Source organism: Phalangium opilio, unplaced genomic scaffold (assembly GCF_054372755.1).
Source record: "Phalangium opilio isolate 3A_F unplaced genomic scaffold, DU_Popi_V2 ptg000081l_1, whole genome shotgun sequence".
NCBI classification, from domain to species: Eukaryota; Metazoa; Arthropoda; class Arachnida; order Opiliones; family Phalangiidae; genus Phalangium; species Phalangium opilio.
In genome coordinates, this window is record NW_028324188.1 from 906020 (window position 1) to 925024 (window position 19005).

General features: G+C 37.0%; 1 protein-coding gene and 1 long non-coding RNA gene across 4 annotated transcripts in view; one reads left to right on the plus strand and one right to left on the minus strand.

Moving 5' to 3' along the window:
• Positions 1-19005, minus strand: part of LOC149653841 (uncharacterized) — a 161095-nt gene that overhangs the window by 61084 nt on the left and 81006 nt on the right. For both annotated transcript variants that reach the window (XR_016370802.1, XR_016370804.1), the window contains one exon: positions 11686-11911. This is a non-coding gene — a long non-coding RNA (uncharacterized LOC149653841). The remainder of the gene's footprint in view (positions 1-11685; positions 11912-19005) is intronic.
• The window catches only part of LOC149653843 (GATA-binding factor 2-like), a 43313-nt gene continuing 25382 nt past the window's right edge, over positions 1075-19005 (plus strand). The window contains exons 1-2 of one of the 2 annotated variants that reach the window (XM_089846765.1): positions 1075-2114; positions 9417-10289. In XM_089846765.1, coding sequence (XP_089702891.1) covers positions 1880-2114; positions 9417-10289 — 1108 coding nt within the window. In that variant the 5' untranslated portion in view covers positions 1075-1879. The remainder of the gene's footprint in view (positions 2115-9416; positions 10290-19005) is intronic. The other variant, XM_089846764.1, reaches the window with a different exon arrangement.

Consider the following 19005-nt stretch of genomic DNA (forward strand, 5'->3'; position numbering starts at 1 on the left):
CCTCAAAATAAAGGGAGTTTAAATTCCACAATTTTTTTTTATTCTACTCCGGGTAAGAATAAAGATTAAACGTTTTGACCGACTATCAGGCAACTAAATCCAAGTGCCTATCTGAAACTTTCCTAAACCCTAAGCTTACAAAGTCCGTCTCATTTCGAATCTGCAATAACAACTTAAGGGAAGTATCCCCCAATAGTGATACAAAAATACAGAATCCCCATTTGATAAGAAAAACATTGTAAAGATCTATAAAGACGCTTTCACAAATGTTCCTTAAACAAATATATAGAGGACCTCAGATATTCACAAAGGCATGTGTGAACGGGCCTTCAAATTAAATTTAAAGTTCAACTGCAATAAATTTCAACTCTAAGTTTAAAAATCAATAATAAAAAAAGAAATCAGAAGTCAATCACGGCAAGGGGTAAAAAACCTCGGGAAAGAAGTAAAAATCGAGGGGACGGTCATTTCCTAACTGATGTAGTGACTCTGGGGGTAATTTTAAAAATGCGATGTAAATGTACAGGGCGTTACAGAGTGATTTGTCTCTCGGGAAACATTTCCTTATTGTATGATCCCAACGAAACCAGGATCATTTCCTAAAAAAGTTAAAGCGCAATGAATGTTCATTCAGAGAACTTTAGGATTGGAGACGGACTGTTTGGCAGCAGCAGCAACACACCCTCGCCTCTAGCGGATAAAACCCGTACTAAAAATCCGATTTTCCCGCCTACTAAAGGGGGTACGGGTAGAGGACTTTTGGTTAAGCCTTGGCAACTTTAGACACACTTTTTCTCCCTCTTCTCTAACCGTCGTCGAGAGAGGAGAGACGGGAGTTTCGTTTAAATTCCGCGTCTCTCCGCTATTCAAGGAGTGGCGTGATTTCAGTGGGAGTTAACGTTGCATCTGGGAGAACTCGGCTTCCGATTGGCTAAAGGTTTCTATCCGTGGGTGTCGTCTTTTAACGACTCCGGTCGCCGCCATTTTTGTATTTTTATAACAACGACGGGAGAGGAAAAATAAGGGGGGGATTTTAGGGGGAGAAATTGCTAAAAGCGTTTTCGTAGCGTTTCGACTTTCGTTTTGGGTTAGGTTTGGCTTGACGCGATTCTAGAGAGAGCTCTCAGTACATACCATACAGTCGATAACGGAGTGTACGCCGCTCGAGATTGCTGTCGGGAAGGTTTTAAGGGGCCGACAAAAATATATAACCATACCATAATATCACGCGGTGTACAGTAAAAACGGAATGTCGATTTAAAGTTACGATAATAATTCGGTTTTGGTTTTTCGGTGTAATAAAAAATCAAAACAAAACAACTTTCAACCCATTTGAACCATCTTAGAGTACATCGCCCCTCGTGCGTACTCAAGACAGTGCATCATCCATCGTGAATTATAACAATAGCGAGGACATTAATCCTAATCGAAAACGGATTAATTGATTAATTTAATTTTAAAATTAAAACAATATGATAAAGTCAACGAAAGATAAAATTGTTGCAAAACGTCGCGTGGAGATTTTACCGAAATCTCGCGCTGCGCGTGAAGTTTTAAATGAAAACAGCGCGTGAAGTTGTTCAATTTTAGCGCGAGACTAAACGCGCGTGAAAAAAGGCGCAATTGCATTGCACGTTGTGTGACCGACAATTTGGATTAACTAAAGTACAATCAACGTTTGTTTACTTTTTCTTTGACAGAAGCCATTGAATAAAAGTGTCGACCCGAAACTGTTGTTGGGTTTTAAAAGAAGTGAAAGAAGGATTCGGAGATCGTTTTAACGTCGACAAGCGCGATTTATTATTTGGAGTCGAAAGATCTCGCGGGTGGCGAGTACCACCAGCACCACCACCGTCCTTCGGTCACGGCGTTTTCGGCGATGGAATTGGCAGTGGCAGCGGCGGAAGGGGGTCAAGGGGCCCACGCCGCCGCGCATCGATGGCCATACGACGGCCACAGAGGTATCGAAACCTCCGGTAACATCCTAGCCCCCGACGATGTCGACGTCTTCTTTCACTCGCTCGACAGCAACGGGAATCCCGTAAACCCGGCCAGTTATTACGCCAGTCCCGCCGCCGCCGCTAGAGCCGTGCACGGATACCGGACACCTCATAGTAAGTACCGCCGCATACATACACTCCCAAGATTCATTCGCTTTTGTTTACTTAAGGGACCTCCACGCGTAGCCCGGGCTTATCTTATTTTAGGGATGGCCCCCTTTTCAGTGTTCAGAGAGATGAGATGAGAAGGGCCTTTTAAGATCAGTGTCTTTTAAGAGGGCGCGCGGGGATTGGGAAGAGGGCAAAGGTCAGGGAGTTTATCACGGATGAATTTAGGGGTCAAAGAAATTGTATCTTGAGTTACGCCGGCGTTTGACGTTCCCCGTTTGCGTTTGGGTTTGAGAAAGGGAATTTGTTACTGTATAGTTTGTTAGAATGTTGTAACGACAAGATTGTCGTGGAATTGCGCTAAGGTTTATTGTTTTAAAGTGCAATAACTGCAAAGAGAAATTTAAGAACCTAGTAATAAAGTTCTTTTGTGTTAGATTTCAAACAATTGGGTTAAGATGGTTTAGTTTGCAAATGCAACAATGGCAGAGAAATTTAAAAAACCTAGTGATAAAGCTCCTTTGTGGCAATTGCACTAAAAAGGTTTAGTTTGCAAATGCAACAACGGCAAAGAAATTTAAAAAACCTAGTGATAAAGCTCCTTTGTGGCAATTGCGCTAAAAAGGTTTAGTTTGCAAATGCAACAACGGCAAAGAAATATTACAAAACCTCGTGATAAAGGTCATTTGTGGAAATTGCGCTAAGGCGGTTTAGTTTGTAAGTGCAATAACGGTAAAGAGCAAGATCAATTCTAGAACTTAGTAATAAAGGTAGTTTGTGCAATTACGCTAGATTTAAATCTAACTAATGGGTTTAATTTAATTTTAACATATTTAAATTAATCCCCATTGATTTAAATAAAACTTCGTCCACAACTTAATCAATGTACCAATTAAGTTAGATTACATTAATTAGAATTAAATATACGTTAAACTAGTTTGATTTAGAAATAAATTTGAAACCCTGATAACCCCGGGTATTCAGAGTGAGGATAACCTTTGACCCTATATAGAAAATCAAACCCATTGTGTTGTTGTTCCGAAACGCACGGCACCGCGCCGCGACTATATAATAATTCAATAATATAAAATTACACGTAACTTTCACGATATCGGTATTGACGGCTATAATTTAAACACAATACCGTGTATGTATGTTGTATGAACCGGTACCGCCAGAAGCTAAACAACTGTGCACGGATACATAAAAACTGGCCATAAGTGACATCCCATAAGTGACAGCATAAGATATGTTCATAAGTTTGTAAATTCTGCATGGTAACTTAGAAACTGGAGCTTGTAATTTTGAAGTGATAGCCTAGGTAGGTCATAGATTCAGGGTAAAGCGGCGTGCGTCTGGTGCATGAGGTGATGCTGTCAAAGGCCTAATTAGTAATGATTGCAGACTAAATAGGAGAGCTAGATGGAACTTAAGTCCTGATACAAAATTAATTAACCACCACCGAGTGTAGTAAGTACTTCAATTCTCCCTCGAACTAATATCTCGAGCTGTAAGTCTCTAGGAGGTAGCATTACGAATAGTATAGGTAGTGTCAGACTTATCACGAAACATATCTTATAAACTTATGGTGACAGTATAATAACATAGGCATTATTGAAGAAATGATTATTACAAGTCAACGTGAAAAGGCGCTATAAACATTATCGTGTATAGCGCGAGCACGGGTCAACCGAGCCGAGACTCCATCGAAAATTTAATTCCGAGTTCCGCCATGGTGACGTCTTTAATTGAAGACCTATTACTATTAGGACTGTCAAATACAACTGTCAATGAATAGGTATTGAGGCTAGGAGGAACAGTTTCAAAAGTCATCGGGTGTAAAGAGTCGTATAATGATTTAAAACAATGAGATATAATTTCTTTATTTTGAGCCATAGGGCCGCACAGCTTCTTCCCGCTTTTCAATAATATATATACAGACCCCTTCGCGCCAAAATGTTAATGTTATACGCGTCGTATAGTTTTTAACCAAAAGGAAAATTAGTCCCGACACGTTTTCCGGGAGGGTCATTTCCCGCGCGCCGCGCAGTTATTTTTAACTGAATTCTATAAAGTAACGTCGTTATTTAGCGGGAGATATGATGTAGAAAATATAAAGTTTCACACGTGACATTCTGCACGAGATAATTCCCTCCAAAGTTTAGCACGAGATAATTATTTCATAATGAAAGAAGATTAGCGCTTCTCCAGACATTTAATTCCCGCCAAATTCTATAGCACGAGATACAATTAATTCCCGCCAAATCGCTGCAGAATCACGAGAAACTTCCCGCCAAATATAAGCGCGTGAAATAGAACTTCCCATATCCTTTTAAAAGGTTCAAATTCGCGCGAATAGCTAGTTCCAAACTTCCAACTTCCAAATGGGAAGGGAAACTATACAGAAAAAAATATTTTCCGTACGCTTATAATATTTGCGAGTAAGTAATTTCGCGCATTTATTTCCCGCCAAACTTTTTATTCAACTCAACACGTGTATGTACGTACGGTGTTTATAAAAATGTATACACACACAGACAGAGTTGTCCCCGCGAGGAAGTTAAAGACGTTTTTACGACTTAATAATGCTAGGACACCGTATAACTTTGGTGGTATAGAGTAATTGCCCATTGTTTCTTCTTAAATAAAAGAAATGGGCGCATTAATAGAACGGCCCGCGTATAAAATTGAAAAAGAAAGATATTTATAGGTATCCGTTATAAGGTGGCCCCCCTATAGCTAGCTCTCTGCATGGTTATATAACGATGCCAAACATTTTTACATTTGCCAGCCACAACCACGTCCGTTCTGGATTTTAGATGTAAAGTTTAAACACTACTTAAGCTATAGTTTCAATATAATTCTGGGAAATTTTGATTCTACAGCTAGTTCTTAGGATGTTGTATATTTTTTTATAAGCTTTTCCGTTTTTGGGGTTTCCGTTCTTTTAAAACTTGCTTGCTAACTGAAAACACGTTACGTTATCAAATAGATTTAGCAAAATTAATTTTACAACTACATTAATATTATATTTTCTTAAATGAAATTGTTAAGAAGATTAAGCAGTGTTAAAAGAATTGGGATAATATTGTTCCATGGGAAATCAACTGAATTTTGAGAATGGAAAATGTAACTTTACTTCATTGTATGACCAGTCGATTTTGCTTGACCACTGTAAGGGATGTAAACTCCCTAACACAATTAAGTTATGAACATTGAACTGGAGTGTTTTACCAATGACCCCTGAATTAAATTAGAAATAATTGTGTTAATTAGTTTCTTATATTAAATTTAAAGGGGGCATTGATAAAACACTTCAATCCAATGTTCAATGTTCATAACTTGTGTTAGTTGTTGCATGCATCCCTTACTGTGGTCAAGCAAAATCGGCTGCTCATAGAAAGAAGTATAGAGTTACATTTTTCATTCTCAAAATTGAATAATTTCCCATAGAACAATGTTATCCCACTCCCTGTACTTCGGGCTCCTATAATTAAACCCTCGGCCTTTTTGGAAGAACACATTGTAATGGCAACTTGTAGTTGCACCGCTTTGCCATGGTAGGAATATGTGGAAACTAAGCGTGAGGTGCCATTACGTCACTTAAGATATATTTTCTCTAGAAGCTACCCATGGGTGTAAAATATTTGAGCTAATTCCTACATACAATCGCCGAGTTAACTCAAGATGCAGACTACAAGAAGAAATAAAGTTAAGATTTAAAGAAAACGAAGAGAAGGGAAAAAACAGCCCAACGTGGGGTTGGACGGTTTCCAAAGAAACACCTTGTCAAATAGCGCGCTTCATTGAAAGATTGCCAAATTTAATATGTACCCTTATACTTTTATGAGAGCATTAGCTGTTAAACAAACCCTAGAATGTATACAGAAGGAAAAGAACCCTTAAAAAAACAGCATTCAATAGACGAGCCAATGAAAGACAAACTAATCATTCCGATGAGAACACTCAGTTTAAGTGATGAGTGTTATTCTATAGTGTAGTAGTTTTCATACTATAATAGTGGTTTCCCCCCTATCAGTATGTGTACGATACGACAAGAAAGGGGAAAAACTACTACATTTATAGTATTTTCCTACTATAACAGTGGTTTTCCCCCTATAGTTCACGTATGATACTGTACATCAAGAATATTTAATATACCGTGGACTTAGCTGAATATGGTCTGGAAATTACATATTATCAGTTGAACAGTTGTGTAGGGGGAAACCACTATAGTTATAATATTTTCCTACTATAACAGGGGTTTTCCCCCTATCAGTTCGCATATGATACGAAAAAAATATTTAACAAATTATTTTTAAAGATGGAAGTGTAGCTCAATGTGATAATTCTACAGATCATCAATTGAATAGATGTGTAGGAGGAAACCACTACATTATAGTATGATTAATACTACAATACTATATTCAACAAGAAACTATGAGTGTTCAGGATAGGGAAAACCACACTACATACTACTATAACCTCTCCTCGAAAAGCTAAATTAAAATTTAGGCAAATATTTAATCTTAACTTTTTAAAAGAGTTTCACTTATTTAAACATTGAATCAATTTTAAAACAGGCATTTAAAACCACAACCTCCTTCCTTATTATTTCTATTAATTAAAACTAATTTCCCCAAATTAGTAGTTACAGAAAAAAACTTTAAAAATAAAAATAAAAATAAAATACCTTTCTATAAACCATAACCCAACTCCGCAGATGTTCTTATGTATTTTTCAAAAGCTATGATAATATTTCTAATAGCATATAATTTGCATAACATTATAAAATAATTACCAACTCATAGTTCCAGACAAGGTCTTCCGACAACAACTTAAAGAACAATTACAGACAGTTTTTTCTCTCTCTCTATCTCTCCTTGAAACCGCAATTAATATATCCATTGATAAAAACCTGTAGATTTATTAGAACCCTCTAAGTCACTCATAGACTATAGTAGAGGGGTCAATCATTTGACCCTTTCTGTCTACTACAAAATAATCAATTTCGAAGAGACGTTTGAATAGAGCTATAGAATTATTTTTTTCTTTTTATAATTATTTATTCAATTAAAGACACTAGTTTTTATCAGAGTAGATTCTAATTAACAAAGCAATTAAATTTCCAACCAATATTAATTTCCCCATAGAATAGCGTGTGTGTCTGTCTGTCTGTCTAAGAAACAAAACTGAATAACAACTATAAAAATTCTCAGAAATGGTATGGCAGAATTTACCCTTGAATTACGGTATTTTTAATACACAATGCCATTACCATGCATATTCAAACAGATTTAATTAATTTAATACTAAGATATATTACACCCCAAACAAGGCGTATTTTTCAATTAAAACCGCGATCTATAGACGAAATACTCTAATTAGGTATTCAAGTAGCGATTAAAACAATAAGTAATTTCATTCCAAGTATGCAATAAAATATTTATCATAAAGCCATTCATATTAAAGGGTCAAGCTAGCTTTGTTGAAAGAGCATACTCCGGTTGGAAGTATTGATCACGCGCTAAAACAAATATATGTTTATACACAGAACTTGAATATCGTTTCATTATTAACGAGTTTGTTCGTTTATAGCTCCATTACATATGTCGCGTGACACTGTTGTTAACTCTAAAAAATCCCTATGGAAATCTATTATTAATTCGACAAGTTAAAATGGAAACTTGTATACATTGCTTTAAAGAGATAGGGCAGCTAATTATAACTCTTCTTAGGCGTTTAACACTGTTAATCGTACAGGGATGCCATTAGTCCGTTTAAATTCTTCACGCGCTACCGTTTAAAACTACGCCAGAGAGCACGTGCTTTGAATATCGCGTGCTGGGTCATTTCTTTTTTCTTTTTCATTCAAAACTATCAATTATCCCATGAGACTGTATATTATCCTTTGTAGCTTTAGCCTAAAATGGGCCTTGGCATTATATTATTAAGCCTAACTCGCTCGCACGCTAGCCCCTTGTTACCAGAGAGAGAGTATAAACAGTAAAAGGAAATACCAACCAACTGCAAAGTGTTTTTAATGTTTTTATAACAAGTTCAATATGTCTAGACGCGACTAACTAACTGACTTACCAGTATATGGGATTATTTCTAGTCCAATATGTTGTCTGTGCAAGAGTTTAGTATCGTTGGAAAGTGGAGAGATAGGGCTATGACATACTCGAAGGACTTCCCTGTATCTCTTATAGAACCAGAGTTATAAGGTGTAGTAGTGTAAATAAGTCCATGTTTACGCTATGGAGATTTTACGTTTATGGACATTTTGCTTAATTACTCGGACCCTGATTGTCGTAACCCCAACTTTTTAGTATCGTTGGAAAGCTAAGAAATAGGGCTATGACATACTCAAAGGACTTGCCTGTATCTCTTATAGAACCAGAGTTACAAGGTGTTAATCCTATGGAGGGGACGTCTATGAAAATTTTGGTTAAATTCTCGACTTTTAAGGCAAAGAAAATAGGTTTAAAAAACATTAAATTTAAGTCTATATTTCCCCATCTGTAGAAACAAGCCATACAATATTGACCAAGAGCTCGCGTGTTGGGGTTTGAATTCTTTTTGTTTATTGCATTTCCATGGTATTTTAGAGTTCAATTTCATCGAACAATCGGAAAAATAAATATATTTTCTTTGGGTATGAATTTCTGTATTCCGGAGAAATAATTCAAATATTTTCCTTTATCGATTTATGGCGTTTTCTTGAGGTTTTTTGTTACTTTTTTTGGGCTGTTTTCTCAATACCGAGTGAAAGTGTATATTTTACAGCATTATATTTGAAAGGGGAAATCCTTGTGTGGCGTGATTAACTTTGTATATTTGGAAGTACAAGCGAATTATAGGCTACGTGATTTTTATATATGGAATAAAAAATTGATTTCCTTCAAAAACACTTTCAATAAAATTTGAGAAAAATCATTAATGTTATGAAATAGATATAGTGTTGTGACATGCGCAATTAAACTGCTTTCTACAACAGAAGTCCTTAATTAGAAGCTTGTAGTATTCTGTTGGATTCAGTAATTATCATTCAGTGTCCAATTACTTGCAGGAGATGCTCTAATAACTAATTAATAACAACCCTGAAGCGCATGCGCAGCGAGATGCGCAGTTAATGTTAAGAAACGGAAGGGGGGAAATCAATTTCTGTAGCCCCCTTTTAATTACAACACTATCTCAGCGTCTTGGAGGCACCTTAAGAACCTAAGATGACTGCGGGTTAAGGGGACATACTAATTAAATTTTTTTTTGGTTAAGACTAATTGAGTTTGTATTTTAAATTCGCAGGCCGTATGTCCAGTAGCCAAGTATGCCGACCTCACTTCCACGCGCCATTACATCCGTGGATATCGGACACGAAACCAATGGTACCGCACCCGGCTCACGGTTCAGCCTGGTGTTCGCCCTTCGCCAGCAAGCCCTCGCACCATCACGGTAGCGCGAGTTCCCATCTGGGCGTCCATCACCCTTCCGCGTCGCATCACGGTGGACCGGGACAAGGGTCCATCTCGAGCCATTCTAGTCCTCATCTCTTCAGCTTCCCGCCAACACCGCCCAAAGACGCCACGCCGGACCCCGTTTCCGGGATCAGTGGTGGAGGTAGTGGCGGGAACGGTGGCGGCAACGCATCGGGGAACGGTAGTAATAACAATAACGGTGGACAACAAGGGTCCTCGACGTCGGATTACTGCGGCGGAGGTTTGGTCTCAGTGTCGGACGAAAAGGGAAACATGATTACGACGCTAAGTAGCGCCCTGTCGAACTGTTCCGGTAGCAAGCCACGTGAAGGTAGTACCGCGTATTGTACTTCGCCACCCGCCTCTTCCCTAAGTCCCGTTCACCACCTATCCCATAATCACCCGCACCAATCCTCCTCTCATTTACACCATTTGAACCATCACGCCGCGCACCACCATTACACCGCCGCCGCCGCGTACGCGTCATCGGCTACTTCCGGTTTAAGCGTCGGACAAGGCGCTTCTTCGGCCGATTACAGTTCGTTTCACGCGGCCGCCACGTCCCTCCTCGGTAAGACCTACCAGAACAATAATTCCGGTCATCACGGTAACCACCATCATGGTGGTGGTAGTAACGCGAACGGACATCATGGAGGACAGTCGAGTGGTGGTAAATCAAGAAGTAAAGGCCGTTCCAGTGCCGGTAAGGGCAAAATTGAAAAACAAAAATACGGATTGGACTAAAACTAATCAAGCTAATACTCTACTTGTTTATATACTAATCATTTCTGGGCGTGCGTGCAGGCCTCTCACAATAACTAACAAGTGCTTTTTGTGCTGTGTGCATCACACGTTGTTTTTTCCTTCATTAACTTTCTTGGTTTCGGGTTTGCTTGGTTTCGGTAATAGATTCGAGTAACTCTTAATTGCAGTCGCAATCTTAGAATATGGTTATTTTAATGGTTCCCTATAGGGTTTAAGCCCCCTTCCATGATTGCAATTCAGTCAGTGCGGTGTATAGTCACAATCTTAGAATATGGTTATTTTAAGGGTTTCCCCATCGGATTTTAAGCCCCTTCCATGATTGCAATTCAGTCAGTGCGGTGTAAAGTTAGTTATAAATGCAGTCACAATCTTAGAATATGGTTATTTTAAGGGTTCCCCTATAGGATTTTAAGTCCCTTCTATGATTGTAATTGAATCAATACGGTGTTTAGTAGAGTTAGGTTTTACCAGAAGTGGTATGATACTAGAAGTATTGAGCTAACCAAATTCTTCACTCGGCATTAGTGAAAAGACTTGATAAAACACAAACGCTTGGCCCTCTAGTGGCGGTTTCAGAATTTTCCCCTCCAAAACGTGAGACGCTCGCGGTGGTAGACGGCCGAACTAGATTCAAGGAGCCGCGCCGGTGTTCGGCCGCTTTAGGTTGAGGGGAAGGGGGTAGGAAATGTTTTTGGAACTCGACCAATTTTTTTCTCAGTAGTGTAGGCGCGATGGAAGCGGCATAAAATCCTCAAATTTGTTCACTAGTGCCAGGATCTATTACCAATGCTAGGGCCCTTCACTTCTAGTCTCATACCACTTCTGGTTTTACTATTTAATACTTGTAGCGTAGAATTAAATTTACCAAGGCTTAGCTAACTATATGTGATTATATTAAAAAATTGTCCTCATTTAAACGGATATGCAGCCAATTTATTAAACCTAGCACCAAATATAAATAGATATGGGTCAAAATTCATCCGGATAATAGATTAAAAATGTATATAACGCTATATAAAAATAATAATCAAACAATAGCTGCATAACCAAGCTAGGGTAAGGTTTGAAAAAATTAAATTAACAACCTTTATTAAACGCAATTAGCGAAGTCTTATTTAGTTAAACAATGGATCATTAAAGACATCCCCCTAGGAAATTACGTGATTTAAAGTAACTCCCATCCTTATACACTCAGTGCGCGCGCTAAATTAATTTTATGGACATCGTCAGGGGTCAAAGTTTGACCCCCATAAAAATATATATATAGTTATTACGCGATGACCCCGTGACCCCAGAGAGAAATAAAAAAAAGGATGCGAGACATTAACACTTACCTACTTGGACTGGATTTTGAAAAATCAATCGCTCAATGAACTGATGGTGATGATGCACAGGTCACCACGTGGTTCTCCTTTGACCTTTTGACCTTACCTTTCCTCTATCACCAAATTCCATCCTATGATTGTCTATAGCTGTTTTGAGTGTCGTGTCTTGTCTTGTCTCTTTCGGTGATGTGGTGCTATTTCTTGAGATCGTACTGTCTCCAATTTTCTTTTAGATCTGTTAAAAAAAAAATTAAAGAAAAACATTTCATTGTCCCTTTATGTTAAATTATATTTGGTAGTAATGGGTAATGGCATTATTAAGCCGTTGATAATGTTATAGTCTATGGAGTTTTAATATCAACTGCCATTATAAGGTTGAGAGAATTATGAGACAGTATGTTTTTAAACACAAAGATTAACTAACATTATCTTTTTTATATTTTTGGGCAAATTTAGAGTGGTGCACTTTTGATTTTTCAATTAACACCGGTACTAATTATGGCTTAATTATCTTTAAATTTCATTGATTAATGTTTTTTCTAATGAATATGGTTTGATTAATTATATTAAGACCTTAAAACATACACAAAATTTTAGTAAAATAATTGTTCAAGCTTAATCTTAATCTTAATTTTTACGTTTAATTAAACCATATTCAAAACAGTGCTTTTTAAATACGCATATATATATTTAATTTAATATTAGGCATATATGGTATAATATAATTAACATTAATTATAATTAATTGGTTTAGTTTAATACTGGTTGATTATATTTGAACATCTCCAAAAGAAAACTTAAAATATTCAAAATATTTAGTTTATTTAAAAATATTTGTTAGAACCAAAATAAACTTAGGTCTACTAGCTAGGCCAGAAGTAGGAAAATTATTTTGGGTTTTTTGTCTTAGACTGTGGGACCTCACGTAGACTCATTAATTGGGGCCATTATCATTGATGCATAAATTTAAAAATATTTGCGTTGTTCCCATTGTGTTGGACTCAGGTAACCGCTATTAATCGAAGCAACGATAAAAAACATACATACACTATATGAATATTAATTTGACAGCATGTTTTTCATCTTAGCTATTTTAAACAAGCATTTTTTAATAAAAGGAAAATAGTACATGATTTTATTTTAAATTATTTAATTAAACGGTACTTGAAATACGCTTGATAGCTAATTTGCATACAGCGTTCCATGACGTCAAAGGATCAGACCAGGGTTAATTAGTATTTGAACTTTTAATTATTTCTCGGGTCACGTGCTATAAACCATTTAAAATGGCGCGAGATTATTTTGTATCACATAGAATCCCGCGTGAAAATTGGCGCGAAAAACTCGCGTGTAACAATGCCGCACGTGATTTAAATTTTTGCATTTTTTTAGCTAAGCCTAATTATGAATCTCATTAATGTTAATTTACTCGAAACATCGATACATTGTCCTATCCCCGAATTTTGCGTATAATTAAAAATAATTAGACCCCCCCCCTTTTAGCGTTTAAGTTTAATCCCTATTTAATAAAGTAATTAATCTTATGTCAGACTTAATTAATTTAAAACTACGCACCTGTAATTGCAGCCTAACCAGGTGTTTGTTTGTCTGGGTTGAAAATCCCTTAATTACTTACCTAGATAATTAAAAATAAACTTTCCTAGTCTAGCTAAAAATTTTTTAATTAACGAATATTAATTATAGTTCTTACCAATCTTAATGAGTTTATTTAACCTCCAGTTCGTTATCTAATTAAATTAAACGACAATTTATAAGTTAATTGCTTTGTAAAGTGGGATTAAATTAACGCGACTATAAGACGGTCCCTGGCTCTCTCGACTGAAATGTCACGTGAGAGCCCACGTGGTGTCAGTTTTCTTAAACTTTAAACTTTAATTATATTGTTCTTTTTTTACCATATATGGCAAGTTAATTGATTTGACAATATGCCAATTTTAAAGGGAATATAAACAGTCTGCTAGGTCCCAATTTGACCTCAGCTTTGAAAGGTCATAACTCTAGCTTTACCCATGTTTCCTGGAAAATCCCATGAGTATATGATACCCCCCAATAATAAATACGCAATTAAAATTAAAACTTAAATATAAAATTAGTTCTTTAAAACAAAATTTATGTTTAAAAGTTTCTCTCCAATCAAATTTTTAATTCAATTTACTTCTTTCCCCTAAAACAACACTAAAACTTTTAAAGGTGTCGGATGGTGTACCACGCCACCATAATTTAAAAGCTGCGTCAATTTAACGTGAAACTAAACGTACAACCGAATAACACCTATGCCTAACTTACACCGTACTTTCAAGTAAAATTGTCGGTAACCCCTTAAGAATTTCTTGAAGTTACTATCTCCTAAAAATCAGTCTTTGGGTATAAGATCTTTTTAGCCGCTAACGACACGGTTGGCTGATGACGGGTCGTCTTCGGGAAGAAACCAACCTTTAATCTTGTCTCCCTTAGATTTAGTATAGATTATGATAATCCCCATTCTTCCCTACACTACCAAGTTAACTTGACACTTTCCATAGAATTAACATTATTGAAACAACGTAAGTGTTAAGTATATGAAAACGAGTAACAGCTTAAAATACCTAGTGACAAGTTAAAGTTGAATATTTCGCGATCGCCAGTTAAGATTATTGTTGGCAGTGCAAAAATGTCGATTATATCTAAAATACAACGTGTCAACTTAACTTGAAAGTGTTGTTTAACGTTTGGAAGGTAGGGTTGGGACTATGGGACGCTGCGCGGAGTTAAAATGAAGAAGCCCAGTCATTGCCAAAAGTACTACTCGCTTGAGCTAAACTAAAGGAAAGGATTGATGCTCTAGGGTTATGTACACTGACTTTTACACGATAAAAATCTATTTACTATAGTTTATTTACACACACTGGGTTTCCACGCCGCCTTCTCTATAGTATATTACATTTGTAAAACGATTTCTAAGCGTAATTATATTGCAGTTCGTTCATATTAGCAATATTGTTATGTTAGGTTATTATTGCAAATATTACTAATTGCGCCTAGATATTTAAGAGTAATTAAATATTAAAATTAAAATAAATGATCTCTTATTACAATATGATAATCAGTGCATTTAATTAGTCAAGTTAAAAATGATCAAGGACTATTGCGCCATCCGCCATTGCTTTAGTGCAGGCGTATGCTAGCCAGAACCATGACCTTACCTCTCTCAGAGTCTCAGACTGTGAGAATTTAAGAAATTCCGTTGGGGTATGAGGTTCTGGCTAGCAGACGCCACTACCTGAACCTTTAATTTAATAGTATTGGCACACTTCTGCAGGCAGGCAGCTCGATAAAGGTTCAATTACTTTCTTATACATTGAGGATTATTGCTGTCTGATATGTCCGGACTTACACATTGAGGTTTATTGCTGTCTGATATGTCTGGACACATAAGTATAAAGTTTAATAAATGCTTCTATGGTCTTAATGAGCTCGTCTCATGAAGGATGACTCTTGAGGGGACCATATAGCGTAGGTTTACTTACTCTTTGATGACTATCATCAAAACCCAACCCAAAAATACTTAAAATACTCTTTGTGCATGCAGCAGGAGAGTCCTTATAACGGGAACATCAAGGGGAGGACATAGATTTCTTAAATACAGGTCTTATCTGATTGGATAAGACTTGAATGAAGAGCTACTTAGCTAGATTCGATAGGGACGATGGAATCCACGTTACTATTTCGGGGTCCTCTACAAGGGTTCCGACTGTGACTGGTGACGGTGGTGGTACTGGGGCTTCGAGAGAGAGAAGGGAAACCATTTCTGAATCATTTGAGGAGTTGAAAACAAAGATCCCGATGCAATTGGTATAATTAGTGACAGACATCTTAATCTACGTTGCGAGTTGAGTTATTTCCAGAAAGAAAATGCTTTTTGATGCTAACTATCTGATAAAATACCTAAATCGTCCGCATTGCGGTAGCGCTATAGCTAGCTTGGTTCTCGCTAGATCGTCTTTAAAGTGCAAGTTGCAAAATTTACTTTTTAGCTCCGACTTCGGCGATTTTGAAGCGTTGTAACTCTGGTTTTAAACGATATTTAATTAAATCATTTTCAGGGGTTATAGACCAAATTGTTCTCTATTTAACGGTACTTAAAACGTAGGGTTAGACCAATCACAGCCCGAGAAAATTAAGTTTGAAACTAAATTCATGTAACCAACTTTGAACTGCTGTAACTCTGGTTTCAAAAGAGATTTAATTAAATCCTTTTCAGGAGTTATAGACCAAATTGTTCTCTATCCAACGGTACAAAAAACTTTGGGTTAGACCAATCACAGCCTGAGAAAATTGAGTTTGAAACTAAATTCATGTAACCAACTTTGAAATTTCAGATAGCAGGTAGAAACCCTTTTATGGTAAGATAGACCAAACTGTCCCCTATCCAATGATACTAAAAACTCGGGGTATACACCAAATAGTTCTTGAGAGAAAAACCCATATTTAATTTCACACACCATCCCTTTAAAAAAATAAAAATAAAATAAAGTAGATTGTGTTAAAATTAGATTTCGGCATCCAATTAAAATGCCTTAACTTCATTGGCTAAGAATTTTACATTCTCGAGCCATCTAAGTCTCACTCAGTCAGTTGAAAAGCCCACCAATTGTAACCTAAGTTACCGTGCACGGTCACACTTACGTAATCTCTAAAATAAAATTAATCCCATAGCATGATAGCAGAGATCCACCACGTTAACCCAATCCCCAATCCGTAACCCAGTATCTGATGATAGGCCTAGTATAGCCTTATCGGCGACGACAAAAGTGTCAGTAATCTTCTGATTATTAACATTGATTATCACGATTGAAGTAAAGAAAAAAGGCGCGAAATATTTGAACAATCTGGCGGGAAAATCCGCGTGCTCGCGCGCGCGCTACATGCGGATGCGGTTATAAAGAAAAGGCACGGGATGTTTTTGGCGCGAGATATCAAGACCCGCACGAGAAAAAAGGGGGAGGGAGGGAGGGGGGTTGAAGGAGCCATACGATCAAGATTTGGACAACGGTATTTAGAGTTTGCGCTAAGCCTAAAATACTTTTGCGCCGCCGCACGAGACGACGATTATTAAGATAAAACAATATTACGTATCCGTTAGTGTTAGCTGCATGCTTAGAGTTAGATCTAATGGTGGTTTTTATCTGTTTTATTGCGCACCAGGAATGGCGGGAAAGAGAGTATAAGGAAGGGGGGTTAGTTTTTCTAATCAGATGAATTTCACGCCTATAGGTTTTTAAAACACGGAGTGTCGGGTTCTTTAGCTTGGAGGCCCTATATAGAATTCAAGTGTGGATGGATATCTTTACGGAAGCCTGCATCTTTTGATAACTCGATTAGAAGAAAGTGTAGTAGTTGTAGTACAGCGGCAATCGCGGTTTGGTTTATATACGCCCTATTACTTAAGCCTTGGATTAAGTTTCGCGCCATTTTAAAAATTTACTAGACGCGATTAATATCATGTGACTATTGGTGAGGAAGAACTCTCTTACAACAGCGAAAACTACTTTATGGGACTATGTTTTTGGAGTAAATAGGCTCGGAAAAAGATTTCTGTATGCTGTTTTAAGCTCGCTTTAGAAATATCACGTGGTATATGGTCACAAGACGCAATTAATGTCCAGAACACTCTTATAACAACGAAAACTACTTTTTGGGACTATGTTTTTGGAGTAAATAGGCTCGGAAAAAGATTTCTGTATGCTGTTTCAAGCGCCCTTTAGAAATGTCACGTGGTATATGGTTACTAGACGCAATTAATGTCACGTGACTATTCGTGAGGAAGAACACTCGTATAACAAAGAAAACTACTTTATGTGACTATGTTTTTGTAGTAAATAGGCTCGGAAAAAGTTTACTGTATGCTGTTTTAAGCGCGCTTAAGAAATGCCACGTGGTAAATATGGTCTGTCGGTGGTGACTGGTGAGGAACAACACACTCTTATAGCAACGAAAACTAGTTACTACTTCAAGGGACTTTGTTTTTTGAGTAAATGGGCTAGGGAAAATGATTGCTGTATACGGAAAACTCAGTTTTGAAGTTCCCCTCCCCATTCCCCTAACTGTCCACAAATGTCACCCAGTTGTCATTCAAGTAAAGCTTACTTCATTCTAGACTTAAATCCTGTCACCAAATCATCTTAATGTTGATTTTAAAACTCCCAAATTCCAGACGACGACGTACAAGCCCGCCCCTCCTATTTTAGCCTCATTACGTATAAGTTTTTCCCCCTTCCAAACATTCCAATACATTTAAAAAGCCGCCAATTTTAACCCCATTTTTAGGGTATGGCCCACCATATTCGCCGACGTAACTCTAGAAGTTACCCTTACTGACGGGATACCCGGGAACTGCACATTAAAATAGGCTTAAAAAGCATTTGTTGACTTGTCCCCAGAGTTATTTGTTTAAATACTTTTAGTTAAAGTTACGCCAATCACTTTTCAAAACGCGAGAAAATAAGAGTGACGACTTTGAACGAGCTGCCAGTCTGTCTGTCCAGTTTGAGGCGATTTTAAGCATACTTCAAATGCTTTCTTTAATGGGTAAACAACCCTTTTAAATGTTATTATCGTTGCTTATAGTTTATTTAGTTTCGCGCCTTTTCTGTTGGAAATAAATATACTGACGCCACGTGCGGATTTCGCGCCTTTTCTGTTGGAAATAAATATTCTGACTCCACGTGCGGATTTCGCGCCATTTTATTTGTCACGTGGCAACGATAAATTGAAACTCAAATTCACGTGCACCATAATATAAATTCACGCGCCAAGGATATTTTAAAAAATAAAATTTATATATTAAAAATAATTAAAAAAAATTCTACCTAATAATAAAATTATATTTTTTGGCACAAATGTAGAATGAATTTTAATTGATCTCAAATTTGATATTGCATAGAGACCTTTACCAAAAAAGACCACAGTCTGACCCCGCGTATAGCCGTACATTATTTTATCTTACGGTCTAATACAATTAAAAATGTCCTAGGCACCAATTTTAAAAAAATAATATTTTTTGTACAATTTGATCGCGCCAAATTTTGTCTGTTTCAAGGATTTTTATAAATTGCGAAATTTATATTTTGGAGTGAGATATAACCTAGAACTTGAACGAATTCCGAATACCAAATGAACTAAAGCAGCCTTTGAGCTATAAAATAAAATCGATAATATAAATTTATCGGAGCCCTTGATAGGAAATAAAGTTTTTGGAATGAATAACTGTTTGCGGTGTAAGTTAAGTCTAGTTTAGAAATATTAGAACAAAGAAATTCCCTCCAGGTC